At 55.8% G+C, this 26,519-nt stretch overlaps 1 protein-coding gene across 5 annotated transcripts in view; it reads left to right on the top strand.

Moving 5' to 3' along the window:
• EFR3B (EFR3 homolog B) overlaps window positions 1–26,519 on the top strand; it is a 49,201-nt gene that overhangs the window by 13,928 nt on the left and 8,754 nt on the right. For 3 of the 5 annotated variants that reach the window (XM_072858194.1, XM_072858196.1, XM_072858195.1), the window contains 11 exons: window positions 6,210–6,286; window positions 7,350–7,477; window positions 11,153–11,303; window positions 17,451–17,572; window positions 19,717–19,866; window positions 21,110–21,244; window positions 21,605–21,683; window positions 23,033–23,168; window positions 23,693–23,854; window positions 24,465–24,576; window positions 26,436–26,487. In XM_072858194.1, the coding sequence (XP_072714295.1) occupies window positions 6,210–6,286; window positions 7,350–7,477; window positions 11,153–11,303; window positions 17,451–17,572; window positions 19,717–19,866; window positions 21,110–21,244; window positions 21,605–21,683; window positions 23,033–23,168; window positions 23,693–23,854; window positions 24,465–24,576; window positions 26,436–26,487 (1,304 nt within the window). Of the gene's footprint in view, window positions 1–2,716; window positions 2,929–6,209; window positions 6,287–7,349; window positions 7,478–11,152; window positions 11,304–17,450; window positions 17,573–19,716; window positions 19,867–21,109; window positions 21,245–21,604; window positions 21,684–23,032; window positions 23,169–23,692; window positions 23,855–24,464; window positions 24,577–26,435; window positions 26,488–26,519 lie in introns of those variants that run through there. The other 2 variants (XM_072858192.1, XM_072858193.1) reach the window with 2 other exon arrangements.

Here is a 26,519-nt window from a genome sequence, read left to right as displayed (position 1 = left end):
GCCCCGGCTGCGTCGGTGGAAGCGAGGCGAGAGCGGCGCATGGAGGAGTGCCAGGGGGAAGCTGCGAATTTAATTGCTGAGCTAAAAGGCTTTGCATCGACGGCTCTGAGCGGGCTGCGGGCGACGTCTGGGAGAGCGTTTCCCTCTCCAGCATGCTCCTGTCCATCCCGCTCAGTGACATGAGAAATACGTCCTGGCAGTGGCAGCCTTGGCTCGCCAGTCCTGGGCGTCTCTGCTCTTCCTTTGCTGTTGGTGCCTCGAAATATTTCGCCGTCCCTTCATGCCGGCGTCAAGAGACGCGGCTTCCTGTGATTAGCACTGGCTTGTGCTGCCCTTGGAGATTTGGGTCTTCTGCAACATCCTCAAAAGCGTCTCTGCTCACGGATGAGCTGTCAGCTTTTATAACACCCCCTTTGCAGATGCTGACTCTTACCGAAGGACACTTGGATAAGCGGCAATTAATGAACGGGGAAGGGAACAAGCCACGACCGTGCAGCCCGAACAGTTCAGGAAGGTCAGGACCTATTAATTAACATCAGGACATTGCTCCAAATTACAGAGCTGCGGGGGGGAGCTGGGTTCGGCCCCCTCCCCAGCTCTGCCTCCCCCACTAAAGGTGGTAGAGGTTTAATGCAACCACCCAGGGTCCCCCATCTTTTCATGGCTGCTCTTTTCTTTGCACCGGGCTGATCTGAACTGCTTGATCCAGCTCCCCTCCTGGCTTGGGGGCTGCCGTTGCCTCCCCCTGCCAGGCTACGGGGCACCTTGCTGTCCTCGCCCCGTTCCCTGCACGGCACGCTGCGAGGAGGGCACTGGGCCATGCTTTTAATTGGTGCCCAGTGTGTTTGGCTCTCTTAAACGCGATTAAAGAGAGATTTACTGGCTTGCTTTACAGCTCTGCCGGCCCATGGAGTTGTGCTGATTTACATCGGGATCTGCTCTGGCTCTGCAGGGGTGTGGAGGCAAATGGAGACTGGCTGGTGCAGAAGCTGTATTTTAATGTAGGTTTTCCTGCCTCTTAAATTAGTGACAGCAGCTCAGAGGAACACCTGAGCAAGGCTTTCCCTCAGGGGAGCTCCCAGCCACGCTCAATCATGGTTCTGGGCTTTCCCCTGGGAACGGCTTTTGGGGAGGAGAGGGATCTACAAGCGGTGCCCTGCATCTCTTCCATCCCTTCCAACCACTGGCACTGAATCCATCCCTGCTCCCTGCCAGCATCGCTTCTTTCTTGCCTTCCCTGCTATTTCTTTTCCCCCCTTCCCATGGGCTGGGGCTCCTCGCTCCATCCTTCTGCCCACCCTGGAGTGGATGGAAAATAGGACTAATGGGTCTCGGGGCCAACTTGAATATTGCTCAGTGACATTTCCAATGCGTAGCAATGAGATTTCATCCTTTTCCCCAGGCGGGCTCACCCACCGGGTGCCAAAGTGCTGAGGGAGTCAGAGGACGGGTATGAAGGAGACTCTCATATCAGCTGCATAAATGAGATTTTGCTAAGCAGATTAGGGAAAGGTCTCTGGCTCGGTGCAGGGCTCGGGGGAAGACAATGCTGGGCTGGCGGTACACTCCCTACCTTCGGGCCGGTGTTTTTGCTTGGGGTTAAGAGAGTGACCTTCACGGGATATTAGGTTTAATGAGGGATTTTGTGTGATTTAATTAAGATTTATTTGCAATCGGTTGGAGTGCCCTTATTAAGTAAATTCCAGGCTTCGAATAATATGGCCATAAGGTTTTCCAGCCGTGTTTATTGCCAGGATGCCATTAAAATGGGGACAGGGGAGGGGATTAACGAGGAAAGGCTTAAGGTCAGAGCACTGGTGGGAGAGTGCGTGGTCGTTTTGGGAGGTGAGCTTGGCCTGCGTCCCGTTTTCAGCTGGCCACACGTGATCCCCAAAACCCCAGTTACGGCTGGTACCAGTGAACCCCCCTCCTGGAAATGCATGCAAGGAGTTTATCTGAGAGCCTCGGGGCTCATGTCGGCATCGGAGCAGCTAAGTGGGGCTTATGCTAGCAAGCCACAGTCACTGGGACTGAAAGACTGTAATTATCCCCAATTAGATCGACTTTCTCGGAGCTGAGCTATCAAAGCAGAAGGCCCTTTTGGCTCGCTTTGTCCCCCGGCGAGAGCGCAGATGTGACCTGCCGCGGCTGAGACTGGCAGTGAATGCCCGATAAATGCCCCTGGGGTGCCCCAGGCGGGTGGTGACACACGTATCATGGGTAGCTGCGGGAACCGATGCTCCTCCTGGGTTTCCCACCGTATTCCCTCCATAAGGAGAGGGTTGAGTCATATTTCTCCATGCCTCAATTTACCTGATCTTTAAGAAAATCCATGTCCTTGGTTCCCACGGTGGCGGGCTGCCAGCAGGAGGAGAGCGTGACGCACCGCGCGGGTCCGTGCTCGCGTGTCTGTCACATCCCTGGATGCTGTTTCGGGGTCAGCTCTGACCTGCTGAGCCTTCGCCTTGTTAGCGCTGCCCGCAAGCGAGCGACGCTTCACGTGCCGAACAGGAGAGCTTTGGGCTCAAGGGACCTTGAAAAACCACCCCCGTCCCCCCGCTCTGGGGACCTCCAAAATGCCCAACTTCCCCGGCCGCCCCCGCGTACGGTGCAGACGCCGGCAGAGCAAAGCCAGCGCCGTTCCCAGCTGCCATCGGAGCCGCCTCGGTGACTCAGCAGCCGTGCTGAAAGCTCTCTTATTTATTTAAACGGCTGCTCCCGCTCGGTTGAGCATCCCCTGCAGCGATGCTGCCGCTAGGCCGGCCCTGGCCGCCGCTCGACGAGGAGGAGAGCGATACCCAGCACCCCGAGCCCCCCGGTTTGCTTCGGACGCGATGGCTTTGACTACCTGGGCTCTCGGCCCCGCGCTGCGGCTCTGTGCCGCTGGCCCTGCCTGCTCCTGGGAGATGCTGCACGTGGCCGGAGCAGGTACCTTCTCCCCGCTTTGCTTTTCCCCAGGGTGCTGGGTTGGATCTCCTGGGAGGGGGAAGCTACTCTGGCTGCCAGTGACCTTCAGGGTCATCTTTCTATTTTTTAAATACCTTGTGCCAGCCTGGGCTGGAGGAATGCATTGTGGCTGCGGGGTTTTGTCCTCATGGGGGGGTGCCGCCGGTCGGTGCCTTGGTCAGGGCCGGAGCTGTGGGTGCAGGGCTGGTGCAAGGGCACAAGTGCATGGGGTCAGTGTGGTGGGTGCTAAAGGAAACCAGTGTCTGGGAGAAGAAATGTCTGCCTGAGACCCTTGTTGGGTAGCCTGGCTGGGCAGGTTGTGGCTAGCCCCAGAGCCAGGGTTTGGTGCTGTGGGTGTCTGGGGGGGCCCCATATAGACCAAGCACAGGGCTGATTTCAGCCCTGGCATCAGGACCAGACTTGGGTTTCTTGCTCTCTGGAGAGTCCTTGGAGGGGGAAAATAAAAGAAGGGAAAATATTCCTCTTTCTTCGAGGTCTGTGTTATTTTTACTTTGCTTTTTTAAGCATTTATGGTCTGTGCCGGTCTGTGCCTGTGCATGTCGAGGCTGGTCAAAACTGAGAGAAGGCAGGGGTTTGGGGAAGGAAAGTTTCTCTTCGTTTCGTGCAAGCAGAGCAAGTGAGACCCTTTCAGTGCCCTGCTGCAGGGAGCTCAGCCCTCTGACTAGACATCGGAGAGTCTCATCTGGAGGCACTGCTCTGTAGGAAGCCCTGTCCTTCTGCTGGGCCATGGTGGGATCCTGCTCACCGGTGGCCTGACGTGGCTTTGGGTTGAGCAACGTTCCTGCTTTCCCTGTCTGAACTGTGTTCGTTCCCCCACGCCGTGGGACCGATGGGTCACCTGGGTCCCCTCTCCTGTCAGGTGCCTCGGGTCTTTGTCTCTCTCCTGCTGCTGCTTTCTTTAGGTGAAGCCTTAAAAATCTCCTACTTCTGGAAGAAGAGGTTACGTTAGGTGAGCGGGAAGGCATTAGATTTAATTATGCAATTATTATTGATGGGATCCGTGCTGTGTCTGCTCTTCAGCTTCATTCATCAGGATGAGGGTGGTGGATTGGGAATGCGGCTGGGCTCTTTGCTCCTCTCCCAGGGCTAAGAATGTGCATTAATCCTGAAAATACTCTAAAGTCACTTTTCTGGAGGTGAGATAATTACTGAGGCGGCTGCAGGAGGTGAAGGGGACCTGGCTCCTTGGCTAATGGGATCACTTATGGGGAAACTCTCAGCTATTTTGCAGGGAGAGCTCGTGGCCCGTGCTGAGACACCGGCAGGGACGCGTGGCCAGTCACACTGCCTCGGCTGTCCTGGGCGAAGGGAATTTATTAAGAGGATTCAGAAGATCATCAGACGCTTGTTTGTGTGAATGGCAAATGAGAATTTATTAAGAGGCCAGATTAAAGGTACTTTGGAAGAAGAGTAAAATCGATTGAAGGCAGCTGAGCAGGGAGGAGGGGGAGCAGCAGACACGAGACTTAGAAATAAAATATTGGATAGTGGGAAGGTGCAGAGGGGTTTGCAGGAAGAGCACGAGAAGCGGAAGGAGCTCTTTGCCACCGCAGCAATGCTGGGAGTGCTGGGCCTGGGGACCCCAAAGGGGACCCCAAAGCAAGCGGCAGCCTCCCCCGTGCGAGCTCCCGCCGTCGGAGGTGACGCGCTCAGGAAGCGAGTGAGCACATTGCAGGAAGCGAGCGGTGCCAGCGCCGGGAGCTGGCGCGAGCAGGCGTGAGCTCATGTGTTCCAGCGGGAGCGGTCGCTGGCTCCCGCTGGCACAGCCTTTGTCCCCCCAGCTTCTGCTTCTCGGTGGTGGTTGCCAAAAAGCATCCCCGAATTACTCATGCTTCCCTGGGCTCGCAAAAGCCGGTGCTTTGGGGTGGCTGACACCAGTCTCCTCTGCGGAGTGCAGCATCCGAGTAACGCCAGGCCCCGGGGAAAAAATGCATTGTGCTGGAGCAGGGGGATCCTGGCATGCAAAGCCCTTGGAGCGGCGCTGGGGAGGGTAGCGTGTCCAGCAGTCTCTGGGGTTTTTTTTCCCTTTTTTTAAATAAACAAACTCTGCAGATATTTGTCAGCAGCCGGGAGGCAAGGCAGTGCCGGTACAGCTTTAGGCAGGGGTATGTAGCAGGGTGGCAGTGCCTATGGATGCTGAACTCTCTGGTGCTGCAGCTGTCCCCATGCTCGGTGCGTGTGGGAACATGATGGATGCTCAAGAGCCCGTCTGGCGCGCCGGCTGTCCCCGAGCCGAAGACGGGGGGATCCCTGGCTGCTGCGGAGGTTGTGCTGCGGCCCTGAGAAACAGGATACGGCACAGGGAGAAATACCCAGGTTGCAAACGATCCCTTCCTGCCTCGGCAGCTCCCCGAAAGCGGAGCGGGGGATCGCAGCCACGTTTGGGTTATTTGGTGGCTAGATAAAATTGCTTTGCTCTGAGTTGGGATGAGGCTGATGCCTGCTGTTCGCTGGCCTGCGGAGTTGCTGCTGCGAGGGGTTTTGGCTCTCGGAGAGGCTGCGCAGGGCACAGCTTGTGTATCAGGGACAAGCTGCTGTCATGTCTGAGGCCCCTCAAAAAGAGGAGCTGGGTACGGTTGTGTCGGTGTCCTGCGAAACACAGGTCACTTGGGTGCCCCACTCAGGGGACGGGGACTGCAGTCCGGCAGCCCAAATGTAGGGTGGCACTCAAAGGTGTTTGGTGTTTTGCAGCAGCTCAGCTTTGGAGCTGCAACCAGGAAAATGCATTTTCCTTTCATAGCCTTCATAAGATGCTCTCTTTTCTTTTTCTGTCTTGCTGTCTCCAGCAGTCTGTGCTCTCTTTATCGCTGCTGGCTCCATGGGGAGCGCAGGGCAGGGTGCGAGTAGTGTGTCCTCGGGTGAGCGGTTGGAGGAAAGAGCTCTTGGTCTGAGGACCTGCAAAAGAGGATCTTGCGAAATAGAGAGGCACAGATTTAGGGGAACTTTGGATGTCTTGGTCTCTGGGGGCTGCTTTCTTGGGTGAGAAAAGCAGATAACCCTGCAGTCCTACGTCAGATGATGCTGGTCACCAGCCAATTCCCTGCCTCTCAGCTGCAGTTTTCTTCCCTTGTTTTTTCTGGCTGCAAAACTCTGGGATGTCATCAGCTTGGTGCCCTGTCCTCTTCCTGGGCTCCCTACTGAATGCAAGGATATGTTTTCCACCAAAGGCACCTCCACACAGGCGTTTGCCCTGGAGCTGAGGATTTTGTTCCTGCTGACCGGCTCTGTCTCCTCTCTTCCAGGTGTGTGCGGCTGCTGCGGCGCTCTGCGTCCCCGCTACAAAAGACTTGTCGACAACATCTTCCCTGAGGACCCAGAGGTAAACGAGGCGTGCTTCAAGCTCCGGCACCGAAGCTCCGGTGCTCGGGTCTGTGCAGGGACGCGGTGTGACCTGCCCAGAAACAGCTCCTGGGAGGCAGGCAATGCTTTGACTCCGTAAGACCGTGCCTGGAGGGTTGGATTTTCCTTTAAAACCTGTTTGTGAGCAGAAGTACAGAAGCAGCTCCTCCAGCCACATCGGCCTGGAGGGACAGGCTTCCTTTCCCAAGGGTGCCGGGCAGATGCACCGTCTGAGGACGGATGGATGGGAGGATGGGGGACTGGACCTGAAGGCGTACGTCCTTCTCTTTGCAGGATAAGGAAAGCAGCTTCTAAGAGTGGGGATCTCTTGGGACCTCAGCCAGGCTTTTGAGCTCAAAAGCTGCTTATGCTTCCAGGATGCGGGGAAGCTGGTGCTCTTTCTTGAACTGGAGATGGGGGATGCCTGGCCAGCTGCACCTGGAGCATCCCAAATCTGTCCTCTTTGTCTCCTTTTCACAGCCAAGATGTGAAGGCAGTGGAAGAGGGGCTCCTGGCTGGGGGTAGCGGGGCTGGGATTACCCGGGCGGGCGGTGGGCGCCTGTTTTGTCACAGCACTGGCAGCAAAGCTGAACGAGAGAGGAGGTTGCTGCCGAGCCATGCGGAGAGGAGGAAGCACTGCAGTTTTCCACACTGCGGGGGACTGGGGCTGGCAGCTTGGCACACTTGTGTCGTTTGGCCTCAGCAGCCTGGAGGTGTTGATGTCCCTGTCTGCCCCTGTTCCCCTTGGTGCTGGGGCGTTGCTAGGGGCTGGCAAACAGTTCTCATTGTATTTAGAGTGTGAGGTACTCGATGGGGACTTGCGTTGAGGTCACCCCTGGCTGTGGTGCATCAGAGAGCCCTCAGCTGAGGCTAAATGCAATCCTCATTTGCCTTCCCTGGTGTACAAGGTGTGGGGAAGTGCTGGGATGGGACTGGCGTGCTCCAGGTCTCTGGCACCACTGCCAAGGTTTGCTGCAGAGATGCTCCTGATGTTTGCCGGGTCTGGGTGTGAGGCTGTGACCCCCTGCGCTGCTCTCTTTCAGGATGGGCTGGTGAAGACCAACATGGAAAAGCTGACATTTTACGCCCTGTCTGCCCCAGAGAAGCTGGATCGCATCGGTGCCTACCTCTCTGAGCGGCTCATCCGAGACGTGAGCCGGCACCGATACGGGTAAGGGCCGGGAGGCTGTTTCAGCCACCCCAGTAACTGGCATAACGATGGGCCACTAGGTAGTAGAGGGGGCTCAGGCAAGGGGTGGGACGTGTGGGGTACGCAGCTCCTGCGTGCTCCAAGGTGTCCCGAAGCTACGAGCACACTGCAGAGAGGCCCGAGCATGTCCTACCTCTGAAAGTGAGACATGGGAGCGTGCAGGGATGAGCAAACTCCTTGCAAAGTTGCCAGAGACCAGGCAAGCTGGGAGCCGTGTAGCGTTTCCCTGGCATCATGCTGTCTGTGCTTGAGGAGTCCGCGTGTGTATGGTGTTTGTCCCCAGCAGCAGGACTGCCATCAGCCCTCCGGGCCATCATCAGGAGCCTGTGGCACCCTCCTGGCCTTTAAAAGCTCACAGTGGTTCTTCCGGAGCCAGATGGAAGTCTGGCTAGGTGTGGGCAAGCAGCTAAACAGGGTGGCCCTGGCTGCAGCTTGCTGGGAGTTATTCAGGAGAAGCTTGGGTGTGTTGCACCCCATGCACGTCTCTGTTGAGTATGGTGACGTGGCACAAGCGGGAGCAAGGATGAGGGGCAGCGTGCTGATGCTTTTCCAGAGAGCACATGATGGGGATGCATCGGGCTGGATGGGGATTGCTGTGTTTGCTCTGTCCAGCTTACCTGCGTGGTCCTGGCTGGGCCCCGTTCCCTTCGTCTTCCCTCCCCATATCGCTTCCAGCAAAGCTTTGCTGTGTTTACTGCAAGGAGAGCGGAGCCCGCCTGGAAATAGCTGCCTGTCCTGATTAGAAACACCAGGGGAGCATGGGAGGGCTCCTTCCCTTTGAAATAGCTCCTGGATTGATTCTTGTTGTCTCCTGAACAAAGCCACGGTAGACAAACACGGCTCAGCTTCGTGGTGCAAACTTCAGCCTGTCTTTTATCCTGGGGGAAGAGAAGCCAGCAGCCTGCCTAAGAAGTGTTAAAGTTGGAAACCCTTCAAAGCCTCATCCGCATCACCCGTCATCGGGAGTGACAGGACATTCAAAGCTCTGCCTGATGTTCTGTGGTTAAGCGGCTGTTAACAGGCTCTGCTTGCTATGTTGGGAAAAGAAAGGCTTTCAAAGATTTTTGACATCTAATGACAAGCCTCGGCGGGTGGAGGGGGGAATATATTCCTTCCTCCGCCGCCTGTGCATATAGGCACGTAATTGGGTTGGAGCGCTAGCTAATTTTCAAAGTGTAACTTTGAAATGCCTAGAATGGGTTTGGATCAACCTTTTGTTTGTAGGTCGGTGTTGGCTGGAGCAGCAGGGCTTGCCCCGCTGCAGATGCCGCAGCCGGGCTTTGAAAGAGCAGCCGAGCCCGTGGATGCCTCTCCTACGTGTAAGGTGAAGGTAGCCTTGATTTCAGGCCTGCTGGCTGTCATCTTTTTGTTACCTTTATTGCTAAAAGGATAAAGTGTTCTTGTTTGAGTTTGCAGCAATGCAACCCACCGTCTATAAGAGGATGGTTGGGGTGGGGCGGAGGTGACAACTCCACAAGTGTCCCCTTTCCCTCTTGGTGGCCTGTGTCTGGTTGTCCCCAAAAGAGAAGCCGTGCTGTTGCAATAATACTGGGCACAGAATGTTGTTTTCAGCCTTCTTTCCTATGAGAAAGGAGCTTGATGCTTCATGCTGGTTGTCGGTCACCTCTTCATACCTGTTTTTTCCCTCTGGGCCAGTTTTAACCTGGTTTGACAGATGGGTTGGAGCCTCACAGATCCACAAATAGTTGGCTGCTTATTTTCACAGTATCTGAAAGAGCAGTAATGGTATCTGAAGGACAGGCTGCAGTGTGAGCTCAGCCATGCTACAAGACACCAGAGAAGCTACTCAAGACCGGAGCCAGAATTCAACAGTTCTAGAGCCTCAGGAGAAGGGATCGCTCTTGCTGTGTTTTACCAGCTGGTACCTGGAAGTCCGGGGTTTATCAGACACCTCCTTTTCCCCGAGAGGGCAGTTTGCCTCCCCAGCTGCCCTTCAGTGCGCAGGCAGGGCTGGCACAAGTGGGTGGGCAGCTCCTGCCCACCTCGCCACTGGCAAGCTCGGTGCTTTTGGGTTTCCCTCTTGCAGCACAAGCTGGTGGCTGCTGCATGCCACCCAGGCTGCGAATTTAGCCGTGCAAGGAGCTGGCTCGAAAAATGGAGGTTAAAGGAGAAATTATGCTCGATATCAGAGGGTTGCCACCTCCTGCTTTTGGCTGTGGCAGGAGATCTGGGCTCGATGGGAGCTGCCGTGGTACAAAGATTCACAGCTGCACGGAGAGCAGGAGCCAAAGGGAGGTGGTAAGGAGCTGTAAAGTTTGTTTTACTCCCAGTGTCCTGGTACCGAGTCTGTGTCGGGTGTTTGGGTACCTCAGAGGTCCTGCAAGAAGAGCTGGAGCTGTGAGACTCGGTGTGATCACCATTTGGGTTTTTTCTGTGTATTTGGGCAACTCCGGCTGGAATAAACGTCCACTCAGAGCGGTCAGAGGCTGGGGTTTGCTTCTTCGCTGGGCTTTATGCACACAGTGGGTGACCAGCAACTGGAGGTCAGTGTGGTCATCACACAAGCAGCCCATCCAGGGGCTCCAGCCACTGCGTTGGTGATGAACCAGACGCCGTTGGTGTAGAAAGCGTCGCAGGACTATCTGCAAACAGGTTTTGCCAGAGCCGCTCTGTGCAACTGGTCCAATTTGTCTTGGAAACACGAAGCAACACCTGGCAAATTCTGCAAGTGCAATATAAACATCTGGCCACCTCCGTAACGGGCACCCGATGGAGATTCATCGCTGGGCATGAGGTCTTCCAGCTTCCTCTTAGAGGCGGCAGGAGCATCGCAGGACTGGTTTAATGAATAGCCTGGAAGATGTGCCGTAGCAGCTTGCAGCGAAGCCAGCTGCCAGAGGGTGGTTTGTGGGTGAGCTCAGCCTGGTCGGGAGGGATGGTGAAGGGGTGTGCTGTGCTCAGGGAGGCCCCCTTGCACGGCCCAAGGACCTGTCATGGGTGCATCCCATCTTGCTGCTGTATTTGAACCATGTTCTGGGCTTCCCCTGTCCCCGTTCAGCACGTAGAGCCAAGATTGAGCCCCATCCCCAGAGGAGGGATGGGGACCACGGTAATCCTGGTGTGGGCAATGCTGGATCCTGGTCTGTGCACTGCTGGAGGAAACCCCGCTCGCCCCAGGAACTTCTGGGGTGATGTGAATATGCTTTGCAGGGTTGCTTTATTGTGTATTTATTTTCTGGAGCATATCAGTCTAATTCTGTATTCTCGTCCTGTCCCTCCTTCCTGGCCAGGACCAGCTGGGTCTGCGAGAAAGGCTGCGTTTGACACTGAGCCCACCCTGTACAAAGCCCAGCGCTCCCTCACGGGATATAAAGACCAGTTCAGGGCAAGAGAAGCCCACAAGCAGTGTTGGGGGAGATGTAGGGTGTTGCTGGCAGCCTTGGTCCTGCGGCAGCTGGGTCTTTGCTAGGAGGAGAGATGCTGGGAGCAGCCAACACCATCTAAAAATATCCCAAGGGTATTTTGTCCGTAAAATTTTTCTGCTTGGGTTGGCCAGGGCAGGGGGTTGGCATTTTGCTGGTGGGCAACCAGGTGGCTTGGGAGAGGGAAGGAGGAGGGATGGCTGCGGGCCCGTGCTGCTGTCGGGGAGTGACCCTGGCCTCTGCCTGCTCCCAGGTACGTGTGCATTGCCATGGAGGCCCTGGACCAGCTCCTCATGGCCTGCCACTGTCAGAGCATCAACCTCTTTGTGGAGAGCTTCCTGAAGATGGTGGCAAAGCTGCTGGAGTCGGAGAAGCCCAACCTGCAGATCCTGGGCACCAACTCGGTGAGTAGGAGTGCAGTGGGGGGTGGCAGCACCCTGCTGACCCTGTCCTTGGTTTTCCACCCTGCCTGTTACCTCCACATCTCCGCACAGTGCCAGGGCAGGAAACCTTGGTGGGAAAGGACAGGGAGAGGCTGCAGGGGAGGATTTATGGTGTCCCCTCATGTGTCCTGCCACGCGTGAGGTTTCTGAGACCCCAGCTGTGCCGCCCGTGTGCTGTCCCTGCTGTTTGCTGTCTGTGACCAGTTGCTGGTCTCTGATCTCTGCTGCCATGCCTTCCCTCCCTTGAATTCATCTTTTCCTAAGCGAGCCTGAGGACACGGGCTGTCAGCGGTTTCAGACAATAGACCAACTTAGGAGGTGATCCCCATGGATTTTGGGAGCTCTTTGTGCTTGGAAAAGGGCTGGCTTAAACAGAGCTGCTGCTTGCAATAAGTGGTGTAGCCGGACTGGGGATGTGTCGGTCACAGACATAAAATGAAGGGAAAAGAGAAGCACGGATGAGCAAAGGTGATGTCCTCCCAGCAACCAAACTGCTAATCCTGGCTAGCAGCCACTTGTGCATAGCCTTTCTGCTGGTTTTTACTGGGGACACTGGGTGTACCTGACACCTGGGCTTGTGAGGGCTCTGCCAGTGCCCAGTAGCTTGGCTTGGACAAGCAGCATCTGCCCTTGCTGCTTTTTAAGAGGGGGTTTAGATGGAGCTGATCATCCTGTGGACTGGGTAGATGTTCTCTCAAGTGCCTGGGAAATGCATAGACAGCTCAGCCCTAAGCTTTAATTCTCTGCTGTGTATGACGGGGAGAGGGACGGTATTAATGTTTCTGCTGACGCCTCCCGGATGGGGTAGCACTGTGTCCCGTGATGCTTCTCTCCTCCAGGAGCCGGCACCGTCCCAGATGTGGGGTTGTAAATGCCTCCGCTGAGGCATGGGCAGCTGAGCAGAGACCTTTCATGCCCCGTTCTCCCTCGCAGCTAATTGCTCCCAGCTGAAAGTGATGTGAGCTGCCCATCGGCAAACCTATTAATCCACAACCCTTGAAGAAGCAGGAGGATCGATCCCTCTGTTGAAACCCACTGCTGACAACAGCTTACCGTGGCATTTCAGTGCGGCGATGCCACCATAAGCCCTGGGTATGCTGCAGGGGCTGCCTGAGAAAGCCCCTTGCAATAGGAGCAGGGTCTCCAGGCAGCACCTGCATCCCTCTGCCCAAGGGCGGCCTAAGCTCCATGGGAGACCGCAGAGGTGCCACTTGCTGTCCAAACTTCTTGAGATGTGCCGGAGCTGCCTGGATCCATCCCTGTGGCAAGAAGCTGGGTCTCTTGCTAAGAAAACACCCTATGTTGCAGTGCAGCCCTGCCTGCAAACGCATCCGATATCCCCTTCCCCAAGCCCCCAAGCTGTTTGGGAAGCATAGGGGTTGTCCCAGGGTCCAGAGGGACCTGGGGTGGAGGCGGGGTTTAGAGTTTAACTCAGCCAGCATCCCCCTCTCCGTGGCCACTCTCTGGACACTCCTCAGGTCCTTGGATGGTGCTCAAGCAGAGCACTGCATCAGAGGGGCCACCGGCACGTGGCATGGAGCTGAACGTCGACAGGAGCTGCCGGCATGGAGCTGGGGAGGGGACAGCCCTCACCGCAGAGGCTTCAGCGAACCGGCCCCAACACAGACATCCTTGAGCAGGAGGCATTGGGTCACGGCAAGACGGAGCCCTGCCCCGTGTTTCCTGCCTGTGCAGATCAAACCTCCTGTGTTCAGGCACCCACGGAGAGGAGAGATGGTCCTGAATCATGGATAGGTGTTTCCTTAGCACTGCTGTCACTGCAGTCAGGAATCGGCAGCAGGTGTTTTAATGGGGAGTCCAGATCAGGAATGATGGTTTAGCGATGATTTTTTTTGCCTTCTCGAGCATGGCAGCATTCAGAGGGCAAATAGCACAGAAAACTTGTGGGCTTTTATAGAAAAGTGAGTAATGATAATGAGACACTTCTTCCTATATCTGCTAATGAGGAATGCGCCTCAGGCTTGTGCTTAATTAGAGGGTGCTGTCTCAAGCAATCTTCACAATAACGGAGCTGATGGCAAAGGCAGGAGGAGGTTGTTTATAGAAACCTGCTCCAAGTGAGTCATTCTCCGCGGTGTGAAATCGCGCCTGAAACACGTCTCCCTCCTCGCACAGAGCCAAGGTGTTGCTCTGCGGAGGGGCTGATCCCAGGGACCAGCCCGCCGGGCCCCACGGCCGCAGCGCTGGAGGCGGCAGCGAAAATCCAGAGTCCTGTGATGGCTATAACCCCATCCTATAATCCCCGGGCTGAACATATGGAGCTGTAGCTTAAATCCACTTTGGTTTCTCATCCTCGTTAGGCGGCTGCTGGGCAACCTCCCTGCTTTGGGTAGGAACCATCTAATTTCCAGCTCGATGTCATTCCCATTTTATTTTTCCTCGAACCAACATTGATCTTTCATTTAAACAGCTCTTCCCCCGCCTTGATGTTCCTCTTCTGATGTATTTATGTCTGATGTATTTATAGGTGGCAGTGTTATCCCTTCCCAGCCGTTGTTTTGCTTCTCTAAGGCAGCCGCGCTCCTCGCATTTCCCCTGCGCTTGCTCCCTGCTCATCCCAGCCGTGTTTCAGCTGGAGCTTGTCGGCTTCAAGCACGGGAGCCCCAAGCTGCCCAGCCCTGCACCCCTTCAAACCACAGCGGAAATAGTGTTGCATTTCACTGTTTTAAACTGTTTTCTCAGTCGAAATACGGCATGAAGCTGCACAGCAGCTTTTCGGCTGGGATGCGGTGCCTATTAGTGAAAATAAGTTGCTTTCCCTGAAGGTTTGATGCCTCCTTTCCTGCCGGCCCAGCTCTCGCTGGGTCATTTCCATGTGTCCTGGTGCTGCTTTTTGCCACTGGGCAGCGGGACTGGGGTGGGCATCTCCCGTAATTGCCGCATGGTACAGCACCCTTGTCGGGGCAGCCAAGTCTTGGAAAAATGCAATAGTCTGAGCAAGTAGCAGAGTCCTAAAAATGTCCCGTTGACAGGACAAGGAGGCTTTGAGGCTGATTTTTCTCTGTTCTTGGCTGCTTTTTATAAGTTCTGGCCCTGCCGGAAGCTGTAGGCTGAAAATGGATGCAGAGGGGGCAGCTGCCTCCAGCTGTTGGCAGATGTGAACACTGTGCTGCATCCAGTGTCACCGGGCACAGTGGCACTGCGCGGGGATGTCTGTCCCCCGAGGACAGAGGCGGGCAGGGCTCACTGTGCCTGCTGGCCGGCCGGGGAAGCTGCCCTCGGGGCAGGGAGCTGAACCGCTGGCACGGCTGGGTGGGCTGGTGATCTCCAGGGCCTCGACAGCTTCAGAATAAGGAACACTGATGAGGTGGTCCTGTTTGGTTGCCTGACGGCACCGAACGAGCTGCTGTCCTCCGCGTGGGCGTGGGGTTGATACCTGCAGATACTGGCTGCGGAGAAGCTGTTTCCTTCCTTTATTTCACAATGCTTCTTGGCCACGGGACGCTTGGGACGGCTCTCCCGGAGCTGCCACAGGGAGCCCTGTTACTGTTCCTCGCTCTGCATCCTGCCCTCGCCTCCGGTTGCACGTGGAGTTGCCATGAGCTTAAAAAAAAAAACTACTTTGTGCTCTGCCTGGTACAGAGGTTTCTTATATAACAGCCCTGCATTTTTCTGGTGAGTAAGAGCCGTTTATCAGTTGGAGCCGGTCCCTGCACCCTGGGAGCAGTTCCTGGTGGGGCTGAGCCGGCTCCTTCACTTGCGCAGAGCCAGCCTTTGCAGCTGACATTATTAATAGCCTGGCGCAGCGGGTGCATCCTAATCGGCGCCGGTGTGATGTGCTGGGACGGGCAGGCTGGCTTTGCCAGCTGTGGAGGGGCACCAGTGAGCTGTTTGCCCGCCGCTTTCCTGGTGGGGCTGGATGCCAGCAAATGCAGAAAGCAAGAAGTGAGAAAAGCCTGCAGATAGGGTTGGGGTAAAGAAGGAGCTCCCGTGCAGCATGGCATCTCCAGAGGGTGCTGAGCACCCTTAAGAAATGCCGGGTGGACAGGTAAACCCTTGGAGGTAGGTTAGGTCCTCCCAGCTGGAGGAGGAACCCAGCGCTCCTGATGCCTTGGCCCGGGACAGCTTGCCCGAGTGATGTGGGATTGCTCGGTGCGACCGCAGAGCTTCGTGCCACGCTGTCGTAAGCGATGAGGCTGCACCGGCATCAGCACTGCATCGTTGCTCTCCCGGTGTTGCTGGGTAGCAGTTAACAGCTGGGGTGGTTCGGGGAATTGCTCGGACAGGGAGCATTCTCTCCCTTCATCGCATGCCCATGCAAATGGCCTCAGCTTTCCCAGCGTGCTGAAGCAGGTGCAGCACAGGAGCACAAAAGCAGCCAGCAGATTTCTCTGCCTAAAATCTCGGCAAGCAGCTGTTTATGCCCTTGCTCCCAGCGGGGAGATAAAGCATGGGGACCTGGTGGCACGATGCTTGTCCCAGGCCAAGGATAAACCTCATCCATCTGCAGCACTGGGCACTGTTGGGTGGATACAGGCTGAATGCTCTGTATGTTCCAGCCAGGAGCCGATGCCTTGGATTTTGTGGCAGCTCTTGTGCTATTGAGGTTTTATTTATTTTTCCTTTTTTAAAGCTACCCCTGTCAGCACGACCGGATGCATTGAGTTTCCCCCTTCCTGCCCGACCCTTTGTTCCCATCTTTTCACGAATAAGTTTCAGAATTCAGAGGAAAGCTTGAAAACATGTTTATCCTTTCTTCCTGCTTAATTCTCTCCCTGAAAGCTTAAAAGCCAGATCTGTTGGTCAGCTGGCATTTCTGGCAAGCTCCGCGCCTGTTGGCACGGCCGTGCCGTAAGGGAGCGCTGGGACCTCGTGCTGCCGGGTGCTGCAGGCGAGATCTGGGATGTGGTTAAGAACCTGCTTGCAGTTGGTTTCTCTGCTGGCATTTCCAAGGCTGTTTTCACCCCTGCAGCAGCGTTTGGGAAATGTTGGCCAGGTTTTGTGCTGTCTGGGAGGATGGAAAGAAGTTGGGAGCAAATTTATCTCCTGTTACTGGTGTGTGCTGCGTATTAGGGATCCCTAACTCAGAGCCTCGTTGCACCTCTAAATGCCTTTTACAGGGATCACTGGGGCTTGTGGTGAGGTTTGCAGCATCCGCAGCCAGGCCGGGGTGCTGATGGAGCTCGGTGGGACAGTACGATGGCACGTTCCCACTTGGGGACCCCGTGTCCTGGTTACAGCTGGGGAGCCTGACTTGTCATCTGTCGCGGATGGAGCGAGAGTGCACTTCACTCGCAAGAGAGAAGTGAAAATAGAGTTTATTGATACAGAATAGGGAGTTAACAAAGTTCAGTGCGACAGTGGTTTAACAAGATTCGATGGCAAGGTACCCTTGATTATTTACTGCATAGAGGACAGGGTCAGACAGGACTGTCAGGGAGACCCTCCCGTTGAGTCATGAGGTTCAGAAAAGATCCCCTTGCTTTCTAAACTTCTGAGAGAGGAGTCTAGGTGCGGCTAGATCCGCTCCTAGTCCCAGACTTGGTCAACGGTTTATGTCTAAAGGATTATACGTGTGCAATCAATCCTTTATATCGCTTAGCTAAGATTTCACAGTTTAGCATGCTATTAGTCGCTTACCGAGGATCTGTTGCGGCAAGGAATCTCTCAGCCTCCAGGAGTAACCTTGAGAGGCGTCCCTGCTCAAGGGGAGATCCTGGCGTGCAGCCTGCTGCCGTGCAGGAGAGCTCAAAGGGCTCTGGGGCTGCTCACTATTTATGGGGATAAGATGATTGACCCATAGTCATATTTGCATGCCGACCACAGGTTTTAGTTTCTTCGGTGGGCGCATTGCACAATAGCCCTAGGCTATTGTGGTGTTGTCTGTCTCCTGAATCCACTTTGAGCCAGATGCAGCCATTACAATCACCCCTGGTGATTATCACCTAAGCAGGGTTGCAGGAGATAAAGTTTGGGGGCGGGGGAAGCACACCGTCACATCATCCCAAGCACACGCCGAGCTGCTGTAGTGAAGAGCCCTGTGTCACACTTCTGAAGCCCACAAATATTTGCTGGTTTGGAGAGGAATTTTAAGAATATTTTTGTTGTCATGCCCTCTGGGCTGACCCCCTCTTTCTTCTCTCCCAGTTCGTGAAGTTTGCCAACATCGAAGAGGACACCCCATCTTATCACCGCAGCTACGACTTCTTTGTCTCCCGCTTCAGTGAGATGTGCCACTCCAGCCACGACGACCTGGACATCCGGACAAAGTGAGTGCCGCGAGCGAGGTGTCCCTGGCCCCGCTGGCTCTGCGAACACGTTCCCTGTGCCTCCAGCCTCTGCCTTCCCTGGAGAAGCCCCTGCTTTTGGGGACAGGTTGGATGCAGGCTGTGCGTGGATTGACTGCTTTGTGCTGTGATGGAGATGCGCAGTGATTTCCCCAGAGCTGGGCATGTTCAGGCTGCTGTTCTTTACCCACCCTTATTTTCCAAGCATTAAACCCCGCTGACTATATGGGAGGATGAAACAGGAGCCTAGAAAACACAGCGCGGCACATATCCAGCCTCTGTTGCTGTGTGGGATGTTGCATGCAGCATGACACGTGTGTGAGAGAAGTTGGTTTGCATTTGCTGTCCTGAGAGCAGGGCCAGCTGAGCTCAGGCATTGGCTTGCTCTGCCCACGGCCGATGGCGGGACGAGGAACAAATATGTCCTTGGGCTTCCAACTTCTTTTCTTTGGGGAAAAATGTGAGCAGGTACCACCTGCAGTCTGCCCATCGCAGGGCTGCCTCAGTGCATCCTCAAGTATTTCTCACCTTTGCTCCAGGGCCGTGGCCCGCAGACAGCTGCAGCTTGGAGCGGGAGGCAAGGAAATGATCCTGGCCCCAAAAGAAAGGATGATAACGATGGGAAGAGACCCTCCACTCTTAGCAGAATGAATGTTCACTCAAAAACTGCCTCCTGCAGCCGTGTGGTCTGTTATTTTCCACGTTTAAAGGCGGTTACATCTCTCTAGACAGCATCGAGGACTGATTTGCTTTGCTGTGATGGGAAATATACCCCAGGGGGATTAATTACGACCAAAGCAGACAGATTAATGTTGTTTACTGCTGCCAAGGCCAGGCCTGTCGGTGGTGTATTTAAAAAGACCCGGCGCTTGAAATGGCCCTGTGAGGCACCGATGGCGTAGCGCCTGTGGCTCTCGCCAGGAAGCTCTGGGCAGGAGGCCGCTGCTGCCAGAGACAAGTTTTAAGCAGAGCCCAGATGTCAGGCAGCATTTCAGCACATCGTGTCGGTGCTGTTCCCAGAGCTGCTGTACCAGGGACTAGTTGCCTTGCAGAGGGGTGAACCCCTGAGGTTCGCCACTTCTCGCAGAGGCTTGTCTCTGAGGCCCAGGCTTGCCTCCTTTTACCGCTGCAGACTCACAGGTGGGTTTTTTTTCCTTAACAAGGAAATAATGCAGAAGGCTCATTATTTCCACTTGACCTTCAGGGCACCGGTGACGCTGGCTAAATTGCATTGGAGACTGGAAAGAGAGAAATTCGGCAGCTCCTGTAATTAAAAAGGAGCACGCTGTTTTCCTGGGGCCTGCTCAATGCGCCTCCCTCAAGAATTGTGTCTTGGTCAGATTATTGCCTTGATTAGATCTGCAAAATGTGTTAGGGAGACCTCAGAGCAGGTTATTTAATGCATTTATTTCTGCAGAGAAGCACGTGCTATCTTTCTTGGGCATTAGCAGTGGGTGTTGAGGGGCTGGTTTCAGACCTGGGAATCCTGCTGTGTAGGGAGATTTTTATTGATGACTTTATTGTAGACTGGAGCAGAGTCAGGATCTTTGGTCCCGGAAAGGACATAGGTGTCAAAAAGCACCTAAGTTTCCCTAGCACCCAGCATCCCCATGGGCACAGCACCGCTCTGCAGCTGCTGGGAAGGGGGGAGGTGGGAAAACCCTCCCCGCATGCCGCAGCTGGAGAGCGGAGACCTCCCAGCTCCAAAACCAATCCTTCGGAGAGGCCAGGCTTGCTGGTGCCACCTCTCCATCTCGGGTAGCACATGCCGGGGAGATGAGTGGCTGCTGCTTGCCTGGGGGCCTCCCGGGAAAGACGGTGGATGGGAGCCGGCTGCTGCTGCCAGGACGATTTTAGCTGGTTCAGAGCCTTTCCCGCTCGCGTCTGTCAGGCTGCGGGAAGCCACGTCTCTCGCGGATGCGAGGCAGGAGGATTGCCCTGGGGTATACCAGGCCTGGAGCTGGGAACTGGGGCATCGCCTGCAGGAACCCTTCCAGCAGCGCAGATATCGGTGTCTTCTCTCCAACTTCTTGCACAGTTTCACCCGTTTATATATGTGTATATAAATGTAAAATAACGTATGCTATATAGATATGTAGCATTTTGGTGTCAAATTTGTTTCCCAGGATCCGGATGTCTGGAATTAAAGGCCTGCAAGGGGTGGTGAGGAAGACGGTGAATGACGAGCTCCAAGCCAACATCTGGGACCCGCAGCACATGGACAAAATCGTGCCCTCGCTGCTCTTCAACTTGCAGCACGTGGAGGAGGCCGAAAGGTGAGTGCTTGCTGCTGCCATCACCCCCCTGCTCCGCCAGCGGCTTCAGGGCCCCGGGGCTGCTTTTGGCAAGGTTTTTGCAGGGCAGAGGCGTTGCAGGCTGATTTGTGCCTGCAGCTCGTGAAGAATGCAGCGAGTGGCCACAGGGGAAACCCTGCGAGTACCTCACCGAAGGATGCCGCAGGTGGCAGGAGCTCTGCGTGTCACCCGGTGCCGTGAAGGTTATTGCTGTCTTGGTCACTGCAGGGCACCGTGGCTCCGGTGGAGCAGAGAGCTCTCTGCGCTGTCCCTGCAGTTAAGGCACGCTATTTGCAAAGGCTCTGAGCTGCCTGTTCAAGTGGGTTGACCTCTGTGAGGGATTTCTGCTTAAATGCTACCTAAGCAGTTATTTAAAGCCAGGCAAGAGGAATCTCAGGAACTGAAATACAGCTTTGCTCGCTGTCCCTCCATTCTTCCAGCGTAACCCCCCGCCAGCTGCGTGCTTCCCACCAGCTGGGTGTTTGAAGGGGAGTTGCTTAGCTGAGAAGCGCAGAGCAGAGAAGCAGGCGTTAATTCCTCCTGGGGTTTTCCTTTTGAAGGTTGAGAGAGATGTATCAGCCTTGGGAAGTTGGCTTCTGGCCAGATGCCTTTTCCCTTTTTCTTGTAAACTGAAGCATCAAGGTGGAAAAAGCATTCACAGTGTTTGTGTGATGCCAAACAGCTCGAGTGTGGAAAAAGGGGATGGATTTCCTCTGGGGTGTGCATGTTCGGGGTGACTTGTGCCGGGCCGTGACTGCTTTGCTCTTCCTCCCCCGGGAGGCTGTGTCCCCCCTGGGAGGACGTTATGTCCTGTGTCCTCACTGATGAGATCCTTCTCTCGCAGCACTGAGCACTGTGATCGTCCTCCCAGTCCCAGGGACACGGGGGCTGTCCCCGCTGCCTGGCACAGCCTGGCACTGCAGGCGAGGCCATCCTGGCACGTCCCCTTCCCCTGTGCACCCGTGCTGCTCTCTGATCTGGCTCAAATCCAGCAGCGCATTATCACTGGGCGCTGCTGGGATGGAGCTACCCCATCTGATATTTGGCTGCTGTGGGGTGGCTGCGGGCTGTGCGAAGGGTAGCCCACGGCCCTGTGCAGCGGCAGGCATGGGCAGATGGCAGGACCATTTTGCTCCAGCCTTCCCTGGCCGGGCTCTGTGCCTCTTCTCCCCCGCTGCTGCCGCACACTCAGTGCTGCTCTCATCGCCCTCCTCTGCTTTCACAGCCGCTCCCCCTCCCCGCTGCAAGCCACCGAGAAGGAGAAGGAGAGTCCTACGGAGCTGGCAGAGAGGTGTCTGCGGGAGCTGCTGGGCCGAGCGGCGTACGGCAACATCAAGAACGCCATCAAACCCGTCCTCATGTAAGTCGTGCATCCCTCATTTTTGGCACAAGGGAAACTGAGGCACGGGGAAACAGCCAGTGTGGGCCAGAGCTGGGGTGAAGGCATGAGCTCCTCTGGCTCCCCTCGGCAAAGTACTGGAGATGGGGACTGGGTTTCAGGCTGAGCTCTCATTTTTGGATGCAATGAGGAAGATGGCATGGGCTAGATACCTGTCGCTGAGAAAAGTCACCCCAGAGAGGAGTTCATGTCCCTGCCCTTGCCTGCAGTATTTGCTCCCTGCTGCTTCTGGCTGTCTCTGGTGCTTGGTGCTGCTTTGCACCCCTGTAGGGTTTGGGGGACCGACAGTTACTTTCCCCTCTCTTTCCACCTCTCCCCCAGCCACCTGGATAACCACTCGCTCTGGGAGCCGAAGATCTTTGCCACGTGCTGCTTCAGGATCATCATGTACTCGATCCAGGTGGGGAGCTGGCGGGACTCTGGCCGGCAGCGCTGGTTGGGGATGCTCATGCATGCTTGGGAGCACCCGCGTCTGCCTCCACGGCTGGGCTGAGTCAGAGCCGCCGTCGCATTGCTGCATCCTGGCAGTGCCGAGTCCGAGCGCTCGCAATGAGCTCGGCCACGAAGCGTGCCCCAAAACTGGCTGGAAACCGGCACAGTCCAGGTGTACGGCAGCGTGGGCTGGGAGCCCCGCGGATATACGGAGAAATGGCTGATAGACGTTAGTTAGCCTGGCTGTGTGCCAGCCGTGCGTGTTTTAGGGTGCTGCATGTGGAGCTTGTGTCTCAGTCCCGGGAGCGATTCCCTCCCTTTCAGCGGAAAGCAAAGCCCTGCTGAATCAGACGAGGCTAGCTAGCGGCATGCTGTGAAACGCTCCGAAGGAAGCAGTTGGGCTCTGATGGAAAGCTGCCTCTTTCTGGGCCGCTGCTGTGTAAATCAACCCAAGTTCCTTGTCCCTGCAGAAAAGGAGAGGGGCCGTCTGGGGTGAAACATGCCCCGGGCAAACCGGATGTCACGGCAGCGCAGCATCCCTGTCCTTAGACATGGGGATGCTCAGAGACAGACCCTGCCAGGCTCTTCCCTTCTCACTGGGGGCCATGGAAGTGCAGTTTAGGTAAACCCCAAAGTGACGGGAAAAGCTCCATCCTTTCTTTTGCCACGTGGATCTCAATGAAACTCCCTTTGCATGGGTCCCTGCATGCTCTTGGGCACGGTGCTGCCTTCCCACCCTGCTCCCACTCCGCTGAGGCTGTCCCAGACCTGCTGCCCCACTTCACTCCCTTGGGAGTTTGCTTCGCTTTTGGACTCAGCCAAGGTCTCCTTGGAGAACTCTTACAGTGAAAAGCAGATCGCCGCCCTCTGCTCTCGTTTCTTGTTTTTAATCCTGTAAACTGCCTAAAACCCTTTACAGCGCTACTAGATTTTATAAAATCCTGCTATTGGAGGTATAAGGTCACAATAACTCAGCAGGACCCTTTTGAAGTATAGACGAGTTTGGGAAACCCTGGCAAAAAACAAATCCCTTCTCCCTGAAATCCCCAGGATTGTCACCGTTTCGTTAGATCTGTACAGCTCTTTAGATCGTTTTTCCTGTGCAAATTGCTCCAAGCTCTTGCTCAGTCATGTAAAACAGCCTTCCTCCAGGTGCCTCCTCTCATTTTGCATCCAGAGCTGTCTCAGAGCCGGGCAGGGACTCGGTGCAGCCGGGCACGTGTGCAGGATTCGTCCCCGGTAGCCGTGTGGGTTACAGAAAGGGGCTGTCACCTCGTGCATGCAGCACCCGTGCTGATGCTGGCGTTCTCCTTCCAGCCGCAGCACTCCCATCTTGTGATCCAGCAGCTCCTGGGGCACCTGGATGCCAATAGCAAGAGCGCAGCCACTGTGCGCGCGGGCATCGTGGAGGTCCTCTCGGAGGCAGCGGTGATCGCAGCCTCCGGATCTGTTGGTAAGTGGATACATTTATCCTCTCCATCCATCCCTTCACCCTTTTATTGCAGCGGGAGAGGTGTCGGAGCTTTGGGCTGGGCTCTGGCGTGTGCCCAAGTGTGAGCTGGTGGTGGAGGATCCAGCCTGGAGCATCCAGGGGTGCTGGGGATCTGTTCTGTGCCATTTCAGTGCTCCCAAGAGCAACACCCATGCCCACATACAGTGACCTAATCCTAGAGGGCTGAATGCAATGCCTGCCTTTGCCTTCGTGGCTGGGGTCAAAGGGATTTTCAGGGGCTTGCTGTGAATATGCTGAGCTGACGGTGCTCCCAGAAGGACATTTCTCTCCTGTCTTGACTGGGGGAGCTGGTGGGGGTTAAAAGTCACTTTGTGTCTGGCCAAACTGTTTTTCAACCTGTTTATGGGGTGGTGGGAGGTATAAACCACACTGTCCTGGGAGAAACTACAGCCTCCATCTCTGTGGGGAAAACTGCCGCTCTCCTCCGGCGATGCTCCACCGTCTCTCCCCTCTCGCCACCCCAGGCCCCACGGTACTGGAGGTGTTTAACACCCTGCTACGGCAGCTGCGGCTCAGCATTGACTACGCACTGACGGGGAGCTACGACTGCGCCGCTGGCGTCAGCACCAAGATCATCAAGGAACATGAGGAGAGGATGTTCCAGGAGGCCGTCATTAAAACCATAGGTGGGACATCCTGCGGTGCCTGGCGCAGGTTGTGCTGGTGGGTGACCCCCTGCGCAGCAGGTTTCTGCCTTGTGCATCTGCAGGATTATCTGGGCTGAAACAAAGTCACTCTCCTCCTAAAAGCGGTGATGGGAAATGAGATTTATCTGTTGCGGCATGCTGCAAGTGTGGCAGCGGGTTATCGGCAGGTGGCATTGCAACCCCAGCCGTCCCCGGCAGAGCTGCTGTGCGCAGGCAGAGTCCGTGTTCCTCCCTGGGTAGGAGACCCTGAGGAAGGGAAGGAGAGGAGGGAAAGAGGGCAGGCGTTAGCCTGCTGCAGCCGCTGAGGATGGGGATGCACCAGCCCCAAAAAAGGAAGGGGTAGAGGCAGGGGTTGGCATCTCTCGGCCTCGCCCCACCTGGGAGGTGTTTTGATGGGTCTTGAAGCACCCCGAAGGTAAAGCTGCCTGCGGGTACCCGATCCAGGCAGGCGTTGTCCTATCCCAGCCTGGCTATGAGGGTCCGGCAGCCGGCTTGGAGTGGGGCAGGCGGGCAGACCCCACGGCACTGGGCGCTTCTGGGGGCGGTGGGCTGCGCCTCGCACGCTGCCAGCTCGCTCTTGTCCCCGCAGGGTCCTTCGCCAGCACGTTGCCCACCTACCAGCAGTCTGAGGTGATGGTCTTCATCATGAACAAGGTGCCGCTACCATCCTTGCAGCAGTCCATCGAGGCTGGCAAAGCCGGGTGAGAACGGGTGCCTTCCTCCCTCCTCTTGCTCCCCCCTGCCCTGCTCTCCCTGCCGCTGTCCCGGGTGCGGTGGTGTAAGGCTTTGAATGTGGGGCTGAAAGTGCTGGGGAGCTCCTGAAACCATTCCTACCTTGAGGTGGCCGTTGGGGACAGAGTGGGACGTGGGCGCATTATCGGAAAGGCTGAGCATCGAGGGCTTCCACCGAAGACCAAGGGAAGCTGCGCAATGTGAGAACCTTGTTTAAAATGCTTTCCTGTCTGCTGCAAATGTGGTGACAAGGACCCCTTGAAACACCGGAGCATCGAGGAGGAAAGGTGTTTACAGGCAGTGGTGCTGCGGTTGAACTCTGCATTTCTTTGGGGTCCTTGCTGAGAAATTCAGCTGTCAGGAGCTCGGTCCTGGGGGGGTCATCCAAAACTAGCCAGGAATTAAAAATAATATTCAGGGGAGTGACTCTCAGGGCAGCGAGGTGGCCGCTGGTGAGTGAGGGCTGCTGGTGGCTTTTGAGAAGCTCACGTATGGCTTCGTGGGACTGGCTGCTCGTCGCTGCCTCCCACCGCTGGCGCGTGGCCCCTCTGAGCTGCCTCTGAGCTTTTATTAACACTGAGCGGGAGGTGGTATTTATACCCAGTGGTGGAGGAAGAGAAGGAAGGGAAAACACCCAAACAACATAATTGCTTAAGAAGTGTGGGAACAGACCATGAGAGAGCTATTTGGAGCGAGGGTATCAGCGCTGAAACATGTAGGTAAGGAGCAAACAGATTTTCATGCTATATTTATCTTCAAAGTACGGTCGGGCTCTTCCCACTTGTCTCTGATGGGAGAGAGACTTTGCCGGCTGATAGGAGACACGCTCTGCTCCTCGCTCACACGGGGGTAATTCCTGATGCCTGCGTTTGATCCCGATTCACAGGGTGGGAGACCCGCTGGGTGCCGTTTGGCCAGGGCAGCTTTTCTTGCTGCAGGAGCAGAATCGGGCTCATAGCCCCAGGATGGCAGTCACTTCTCAGTGCTAGGCTGGCTGTGCCAGGCTGTTTGTCACTGCTCCTTTATCAGCTCGTGAGCTTCCTCCAGGAGAGGTTTTAAGTCTCATCTGATGCTGTGTGAAGGACGGTGCTTGCTCTGGGTGTGTAGGTGAGCTGGGAGCTTGCAGAGGAGCTGCAGCCTGCAGTTTGGCTTATGGGGATGCTGCCGTTTGCGGTGTGGCTCGGTCCCTGGGCAGAGGTAGGCAGCATGTCGTGGGTGACGGGACAGCCTGGAAATCCCTTGGGAGCTCCGTGTCCCCTTCCAGTACAGGGCTAGGAAAGACTGAGTTCAGACAGTAGGGATATTTCCTCTTTTTTGCATTAAAAAAACCCCCCATGTTGCTGAAGTGGAAGCGTGGTTCATGGTGGCTTTGCAAGAAGCGAGACGTGAGCGAGGAGCAGGGAGACCTTCATGGACAGGAGGGCTTGGGCTTCGTCTTGCCAATTTTCACCTGCTTAAAAGTGAGGAGCCTGTTCAGAGCCGGTGCCTGGCATCCCTCGAGAGCTGCTGTGGGATGGGCATGTCCAGAGGGTAGTTCATCATCCTGAGCTCAGCTTGCGCCTGCCTGGAGATGCGTGTGCTGCCTTGTTTCTGGTGCCTATGGCAGGAATATCATACTTTGATATTCATCATTCCCTTAGCAGGCTTTTTGCTGGCTGTTAAATCTGGAGCTCATTTGCTGGAGGCCTTTACAGCATGGCTGTTTGCGGTGGTGACTCTTGGGAAACTGGGCCTGCCCTTTCTGAGGCTTTTCCATCCTTTGGGTATGGAAGGAGGGTTGTTTTGTTTTCACTTGGATTTTACCATTTGTTTCTTCTCTCCGTGACAGGGAGAACCGGAACCGGCTGACACAGATAATGCTTCTGAAGTCCCTCCTCCAGGTATGACCGTGTCACCATCCCCGCAGGAGTGT

The sequence above is a fragment of the Ciconia boyciana genome, chromosome 3, assembly GCF_034638445.1.
Source record: "Ciconia boyciana chromosome 3, ASM3463844v1, whole genome shotgun sequence".
Lineage (NCBI taxonomy): Eukaryota > Metazoa > Chordata > Aves > Ciconiiformes > Ciconiidae > Ciconia > Ciconia boyciana.
This window is presented reverse-complemented; position numbering and strand designations above follow the sequence as displayed.